The 9,057-nt window shown below is 37.0% G+C and overlaps 1 protein-coding gene across 1 annotated transcript; it reads right to left on the bottom strand.

The window, feature by feature from the left end:
* Window positions 1–377: 377 nt before the first annotated feature.
* On the bottom strand, window positions 378–1,316 carry LOC147364853 (olfactory receptor 4F21-like). Its single transcript, XM_086322098.1, has one exon. It carries the CDS (start codon window positions 1,314–1,316, stop codon window positions 378–380), a length of 939 nt encoding a protein of 312 aa, XP_086178224.1.
* Window positions 1,317–9,057: the final 7,741 nt, after the last annotated feature.

The following is a 9,057-nucleotide window of genomic DNA, read 5'->3' as shown; positions in this document are numbered from 1 at the left end:
TTGGAAATAGGGTGTTTGCAGATATATTCCAGGTAAATAGAAGTTATCCCAAATTAGGGTAGATTAGGAGATATTTCTCCCTGTTCTGAAGGCCTTAAAGAAATCTTCCCTCCAAGGTATTTCTAAAAATTACTTCTTATATACATTATTCCTTAAGAATTTAGGTTCAAGGTTTCTGTATACTTTGATTTTAAATACTCTTTAAGTCTCTTTTCAAAGGCGAATGTCTCTGCTTCCTAAGTGAAAGACAAAATGGACTCAATATCTTTGTGTAATCAAATCAAGGACAAACAGAAGATTCTTTCTGAGTGTGACCATCAACACTGAACATGAGTAATCAACAAGAGCTCTTCACAATACAGTGAAGAAATCCCTCATCACTTTAGAGATCTCCTGTAATTCACTAGTTGTTTGCATACTCTCCTCATTGCAACCCTCATTTCATGATTCCTGAATGTGTAAATAACAGGATTCAGGAAAGGAGTGAGAACTGCATCAAATATAGCCAGAAACTTCCCCAGGTGTGTGGAGGAAAATGGCCATATATAAAAAAACATCAAAGGACCAAAGAACAAGACTACTACAGTGATGTGAGCTGAAAGTGTGGACAGAGCCTTGGATGAACTCACTGAAGACTGTTTCTGAACAGTGAGAATGATGATAATGTAGGAAATGATCAGAATGAAGGAGCCAACAGAGATGAATCCACTGTTGGCTGTGACCATGAACTCTAGTTGGTATGTGTCTATGCAGGCAAGTTTGATCAACTGAGGAAGGTCACAGTAAAAGCTGTCCAACACATTTGGGCCACAGAAGGGTAAGTTTACCACACAAGCTAGTTGAACCATGGAGTGGATAAGGCCAATAATCCAGGCAGCCACTATAAAGAAAACACACATCCTTGGACTCATGATGGTCAGATAGTGGAGAGGCTTACATATGGCAACATATCTGTCAAAGGCCATGGCTATGAGCAGCACCACCTCCACACCACCAATGATGTGGATGAAGAAGATCTGAGTGATGCAGCCACTAAAAGAGATGACTTTATGCTTTCTGAAAAGGTCATAAATCATCTTGGGAGAAAAGATGGTAGAAAATCCCAGGTCAATGAAGGAGAGGTTGGCCAACAGAAAGTACATGGAGGAGTGTAAGTGAGGGTCAGAGATAACAGTGAGCAGAATGAACAAGTTTCCCATTGTGCTTGCTATGTAAAAACTAGAGAAGAACACAAAGAGGAGAAGTTGAATCTCCCAGGAACTGGTGAGTCCCAGGAACACAAACTCTGACACCATAGACTGATTTGCTCCATGCATTGGCTTTGTAGGTTTTGCTACCTGAAGGACAACAGAAAAATGTAAATTACAATGATTATGTTAATAAACTAGAAGATAAACCAAAGTCATGCAAACCTATTTCTACTTTTGCATGAAAATTACCTCACAGCCTTTGCAGCATGATCACACAGAAAAATTAGTTGCTGTCATGTGGAGCTATTCTCCACCACCAAGTTGGCTTTCCATTTAATACCTTCTTTTTCCTTTCCAAGTGAGTGTTTTGATATTACTCCTGAAATACATGATGGTCAACAAGAGTAACAGGAATTCAACCCCAAACCTTTTGACTTTGGATTTTAAATTAATATGGCCTACCTCAGTCATATAGAACTAATCACTATTGCAATCTTTCAGGAAGTTACCTTCCTCTGGCCCTTCCTGTGGGAATATTTCATCTTCAATATTACTCAGATGCTTACCACATCTACAAATTCTCGTTTTATTATTACTAGCCATTTATTTTACTACCCTGTGTATTATATTGAATAAGTACAGTTCTAACTCACCAAGGGGACTGTAAACTTCTTGAAGGCAGAGATTATGACCATTCATATCGGAACTCCTTTAAGCAATGAAAAAGTGGCCCACACAGAGAGGTGCAAGTCTGTGAAGTGTCCGTTATCAGTTTGTGCCATATTTGGATGAGAGTCTGTGACTGAATATTTAGAAACTTCTCTAGCAGCTTGACATCACAGTGGCACTAAAGTTTCTGTTTTTATAGTTTATCAAAATAAACCTATCCTTTGGCACAAGTAATTTGAGAAACACTGCTTTAAAGTACTTATGCATGATTTGAAAAGCTTAAAATTATGAAATTCATAACATGATGAAAGGTCTTCCCTGGTGTGAAGTCACTTCAGTCATGTCCAACGCTTTGTGACTCTATGGACTGTAGCTGCTGGGCTCCTCTGTCCATGGCATTCTACAGGCAAGAATACTGGAGTGGGTAGTCATGCTCTCCTCCACGGGATCTTTCCAAACCAGGGATTGAACTCCCATCTTCTGCAGCTTCTGCATTGCATGTGGATTCCTTACCACTGAGCCACAGGCTTTTTGAAGCCACGATGGTAAAGAATCCACCTGCCAAGCAGGAGAAGCAGGTTTGATCCCTGGGTTGGTAAGATTCCCTGGAGATGAAAATGGCACCCACTCCACTGTTCTTGCCTGGCAAATCCCATGGACAGAGGAGCCTGGTGCATTACAGTCTTTTGGGTCACAAATGGAATTTATTATCTATACAATTTCTCCTTTCCTAATTTGTTATTTACTCAATTTCTCCATTCCATCTGGATTGCAAGCCCCATAAAGTTAAGTGCCAAAACTTCTCCCTCAACCCAATGTATTAAAAATTAAAATCACAAAAAATTTTTGTTGAAAGGGTAAATAATATATACAGTTGACATTCATACAACCTGTTTTTGAACAGTTAAAGTCTCCATAGATGTGATTTTTGCATAGATATAGGAAGATGCAAAAATTTACATGTAGAACATGTATTAATAGAATGGCTTGTCTTGAAGTGGATAACTTATCTTTATATAGATATTATGTGAGTAATATTTAATATAAAATTAATCATTTGTTAGTTTTATTACTCTTTTATAAGTGCTTCCAAAAAATTACTTTACCATACAGTATCCCTCTCTATCTGTCTCAACTGGAGAAACTGCAAACTGCCTATAGTCACTGGTAAGTCGGCTTTTTAAAAATACAGCAATGTTTCCAACACTGTTATGAATATGACTGCGATAATATATGCCATGAAAATTTTATAATGATTTATTCACTATTATATAGGCAGGGCTGCCATGAAGAAATTGCATCAACTACCCAAAGCTACCATAAAGCAATTATATTGCTGCTTCTTTGTTAACAGTACATAAATTGTTATGACTGTGATTAAATATGAATTTCTTTTCCCATTATCTTTTCATTTTTGATGTCTAGAATTAGTAATATATATACAATTTACAATATATGGTATGCCAAATTCAGAATTAAATTGAAGAAAGTATGGAAAACCACTAGACCATTCAGGTATGACCTAAATCAAATCCCTTATGATTATACAGTGGAAATGAGAAATAGACTTAAGGGCCTAGATCTGATACATAGAGTGCCTGATGTACTATGGAATGAGGTTCGTGACATTGTACAGGAGACAGGGATTAAGACCATCCCCATGGAAAAGAAATGCAAAAAAGCAAAATGGCTGTCTGGGAAGGCCTTACAAATAGCTGTGAAGAGAAGCGAAAAGCAAAGGAGAAAAGGAAAGATATAAACATCTGAATGCAGAGTTCCAAAGAATAGCAAGAAGAGATAAGAAAGCCTTCTTCAGCGATCAATGCAAAGAAATAGAGGAAAACAACAGAATGGGAAAGACTAGGGATCTCTTCAAGAAAATCAGAGATACCAAAGGAACATTTCATGCAAAGATGGACTCCATAAAGGACAGAAATGGTATGGACCTAACAGAAGCAGAAGATGTTAAGAAGAGATGGCAAGAATACACAGAAGAACTGTACAAAAAAAGATCTTCACGACCCAGATAATCACGATGGTGTGATCACTCACCTAGAGCCAGATATCCTGGATGTGAAGTCAAGTGCACCTTAGAAAGCATCACTACAAACAAAGCTAGTGGAGGTGATGGGATTCCAGTAGAGCTATTCCAAATCCTGAAAGATGATGCTGTGAAAGTGCTGCACTCAATATGCCAGCAAATTTGGAAAACCCAGCAATGGCCACAGGACTGGAAAAGGTCAGATTTCATTCCAATCCAAAGGAAAGCAATGCCAAAGAATGCTTAAACCACTGCACAATTGCACTCATCTCACACACTAGTAAAGTAATGCTTAAAATTCTCTAAACCAGGCTTCAGCAATATGTGAACCATGAACTTCCTGAGGTTCAAGCTGGTTTTAGAAAAGGCAGAGGAACCAGAGATCAAATCGCCAACATCCGCTGGATCATGGAAAAAGCAAGAGAGCTCCAGGAAAACATCTATTTCTGCTTTATTGACTATGCCAAAGCCTTTGACAGTGTGGATCACAATAAACTGTGGAAAATTCTTCAAGAGATGGGAATACCAAACCACCTGATCTGTCACTTGAGAAATCTGTATGCAGGTCAGGAAGCAACAGTTAGAACTGGACATGGAACAACAGACTGGTTCCAAATAGGAAAAGGAGTACGTCAAGGCTGTATATTGTCACCCTGCTTATTTAACTTATATGCAGAGTACATCATGAGAAACGCTGAACTGGAAGAAACACAAGCTGGAATCAAGATTGCCAGGAGAAATATCAATAACCTCAGATATGCAGATGACACCACCCTTATGGCAGAAAGTGAAGAGGAACTAAAAAGCCTTTTGATGAAGGTGAAAGTGGAGAGTGAAAAAGTTGGCTTAAAGCTCAACATTCAGAAAACGAAGATCATGGCATCCCGTCCCATCACTTTATGGGAAATAGATGGGGAAACAGTGGAAACAGTGTCAGACTTTATTTTTCTGGGCTCCAAAATCACTGCAGATGGTGACTGCAGCCATGAAATTAAAAGACGCTTGCTCCTTGGAAGGAAAATTATGACCAACCTAGATAGCATATTCAAAAGCAGAGACATTACTTTGCCAACAAAGGTTCATCTAGTCGAGGCTATGGTTTTTCCTGTGGTCATGTATGGATGTGAGAGTTGGACTGTGAAGAAGGCTGAGCGCCGAAGAATTGATGCTTTTGAACTGTGGTGTTGGAGAAGACTCTTGAGAGTCCCTTGAACTGCAAGGAGATCCAACCAGTCCATTCTGAAGGAGATCAGCCCTGGGATTTCTTTGGAGGGAATGATGCTAAAGCTGAAACTCCAGTACTTTGGGCACCTCATGCGAAGAGCTGACTCATTGGAAAAGACTCTGATGCTGGGAGGGATTGGGGGCAAGAGGAGAAGGGGACGACAGAGGATGAGATGGCTGGATGGCATAACTGACTCTATGGATGTGAGTCTGAGTGAACTTCAGGAGTTGGTGATGGACAGGGAGGCCTGGCGTGCTGCGATTCATGGGGTCTCAAAGAGTCGGACTCGACTGAGCGACTGATCTGATCTGATCTGAAGACATGCAGATGTAGTCGCTGACAGATGATTTATCTTATAAACAGATGACACAAAGTTATAGCACTGTAGACATACTTTCTTTTCCTTATGATTTTCTTAAAAATATTTTCTTTCTTAGAGCTTACTTTATTGTAAGAATATAGTATGTGTTCATCCATTGTTTATATTTTTGGTAAGCCTTCCTGTGAATAATAGGCTATTAGTACTTAAGTTCAGGGGGAAATAAAAATTATACATATATTTTCCACTGTCCAGGATGTTGGTAGCCCTACCGCCAAGTTTTTTAAAAGATCAAATTCATTTGCTTGTGTTAGACATTGATCGTGTGAGTAAAGAAGGAAAGATCAAGGGTCTGGGGAATTCAGGAAAGTGAAAATTTTGCCTGGTGGGAAATAAAGGTAGGAACAAGACTAAAAAGAAATCTTCAATCTAGTCAAAGAGATTGAAATCAATGAGGTCAACTTTGGGATCTATTGTTAAATTCAATCTCTATTTAGAAAAATCACTTGTTATTATAGAGCAGGAAATAAATACCCAAATATGTTAAATGACTTGACCAAGTCTACTTAGTGTTAGAGCTTGTACTAAAACCCAAATCTACTAAAACCTGTCTCCTCCCCGATTTTCTGCTCATTTTTTCCTTTATTCATGATTTCCTGAGGATCCCTTTCCTGTATTCAAGTTCTACCTTCTTCATGAAATCATTCTTGATTCCTTCAACCTGAGTCATTTTCTGATTTCAAGTGTTTCACTGCAATCTCTAACTGGATTATAAGACAATTCTACCCATCATACTTCTTTATAAACTCCACAGTGCCCTAAAGAGTGATAGAGGACATAACAGGTCTTCAGTAAAAACCTTGAGCTCCCAATTCAGGTCAAAGTGTATTAAGGTTGCTCATCAATATCATGTTATACGTGGACTTTAGACTCCATCTGACACAATATTAAAGATAGCCACTGTGCATAGTTGCATCATTCTTTGAATTTGTCTCTATTTTAGTTCTTAGAATACATCATAGCAATTATTTTCTATTATTTTTTAAGAAGCTGCATGGGATAATAAAATAAGTATAGGCTTCAGTATCTGAAAAAATATATATTTGTATTGTTACCTAATAACTTGATGATCTTGGATAATATACATTTTATCTCTGAAAACTTTTCCCATCTGTGGAATGTAAAAAACTAGTGTTTAAGAGATGTTATACTGTGAGAGCCTGGAGAAGGAAATGGCAACCCACTCCAGTATTCTTGCCTGGAGAATCCCATGGACAGAGGAACCTGCCAGGCTACCGTCCATGGGGTCACAAACAGTCGAACACAACTGAGTGACTAACAACAACAACAACAACAAAACTACTGTGAGAGAATATTTGTCATCATATCCAGTTAAGTCCTTCTCTTTAATGCCCCTGGTAATGGAAATAATGAGGTCCACAATGAAGTCACATATAAGTAAATTATTATAAATTAATACAAGAAATGAGTTATTTGGAAAGGAAACTGAATTAATCAGATTTATAATTGTTATCATTTTTTATCTCAAAAGTATTAAAAACATCAAATTATAAAATAATACATTCAAAATTATATAATTTTGTGACTTCAAAAACACTCAGTAATTATTAAAATATTAAATATATACAAGAAATATTTTTATGTATGTATATATATTTATATTAGAAGCGTAAAAGCTTGAAGAAAAAGCCTATCAACAACTTCAGAATAATGTTTTTTCTGGGGATGGAAAAATAGGAATTTTACAGGATGAGTGAATTCAATTTTATTTGTAATAATTCACTATCAAAAAAGTCTGATAGTGAAATAACAAATGTCCCTTGTTAATTCTGCATTGAATAATGCCAAACATACAGTTTTTAGCACTTATTAAATGAGCGAAATATGTCACAATTTCCTTCTTAATTGAATGCATCTGACATAAATCTGTGCCTTTCTCTTCCCTCTGCCCCTACCTTTCATCAGTTCTCACTAGTACTGTGAAACCTCATCAGGATCCTCTCCTTCAACTGTTTTTGCAATTCCAACAGAAATCCAGCAACTTTCAAAACAGACTGAATCATAGTGTTAATGGTTTAATGAGTCCTTTTTTGCTTCCAGATGAACCCCAAACTCCTAACAGATCAAGCAAAGCCTGCTTGAATCTGGTACTTTTCAACCCTATTTCATATCTCACTTTTCTTACATCCTTTCTTGAACCTCATGATCCAACATCACTTGTTTATCTGACAAGGACACATACTATCCTATTTCCATCTCCTCTTCACAGTCTAAGCCGATTCATGCCTTTTTTGTTCCTATTCATAGCACTTTATCCATGCCCCAAAGTATCACTTACCATGTTATTAATACATTATATTAATACTTATAAACATACGTGGATTAGGGGAGAAATTGTGCTTATCCTTTTTTGTAATCTTAACTGTTAACACATGCTTAGAATAGAAAGGAAGTTGGAAGACACTAAAAACATTGCCTCCATGAAATACAGGCTAAAGGTTTCAGTGAGGTAGAAATTATGATCTAAATATAACAAAGGTAACCTTCAACATGGGAAAATCAGATTGCAATTCATATAGTAATAGATTCAGCAAATTATATATTTATAATTTAACAATTCAACAAAGATATAAAAGGATCTAACTGAGTGATTGAAAAACAAGAAAATATGGATGATAATATAACTAAGAAGATGGATTAAAAAAAATAAAAGACTGAGAAAAGTTCTAAAGAGACCAAAAAAAAAAAAAAAAGCCCATTAAATAGATATTATAAAAATGAAAAATAATTAAGGGAAAACAAGTAAATTGTGTCAAAATGAAAACTAATAAGGAAGAGGAGATAAGGAAAGTATGTGTATAATGAAAAAGAGAAGAAAAACAAGGCCTACTTTAAATTAAGTGAGAGGTAATTTATGGGATGTGATTTTCATTACTTTCTGGATCCACTCTTTAGAAATTTTATAATCACAAACAACTTATAAATAATACTACGTCTTCAGGTATCTTTTAACCACTCAGTCTCTTGGAAGACTTTCTCCATAATCTATATTAGGTGTACGGGCTTCCCTCATGGCTCAGTTGGTAAAGAATCTGCCTGCAATGTGGGAGACCTGGGTTTGACCGCTGGGTTGGGAAGATTCCCCTGGAATTCTCCAGGCCAGAATGCTGGAGTGGGTGGCCTTTCCCTTCTCCAGGGGAATCTTCCCAACCCAGCCTTGAGCTCAGGGATTCTAGATGGAGACACCAGGATATGATGTCTATTCACCTAGAAGTCATCAAATACCTACAATCAATCTCCTGATTGATTCTGAAACCACATTCTCTTACAAGTTGGTTTCATGCAAAAGAATAAGCTGTTAGGCTATTTTTGCTCAACACTTAATTATAATCATTTGTTAATTAAGTGTTCATGATATGAAAGAAGAGGTCTAGCTCTTTGCCTTTTATGGTAATTAATTCATTGTCTTGGCCCATATAGAACTGATCAATCTTCCAGAAACAGATTCCCAGACATTTAACTTTATAGATGAGAAAAATATTGGTATCTGGGGTTCCAAGCAATAGAATTATTCATCTGAATGAGGCCTATA

The sequence above is a fragment of the Bos grunniens genome, chromosome 10 (assembly GCF_055505025.1).
Source record: "Bos grunniens cultivar Pamir isolate PY7600 chromosome 10, Bosgru_T2T1.0, whole genome shotgun sequence".
Lineage (NCBI taxonomy): Eukaryota > Metazoa > Chordata > Mammalia > Artiodactyla > Bovidae > Bos > Bos grunniens.
The sequence above is the reverse complement of the archived record's forward strand: the minus strand, read 5'-3'. Positions and strand labels throughout refer to the sequence as shown.

Coding starts and splice junctions, on each gene's coding strand:
- LOC147364853 (XM_086322098.1), bottom strand. CDS start 1,316: ATGCATGGAGCAAATCAGTCTATGGTGTCAGAGTTTGTGTTCCTGGGA.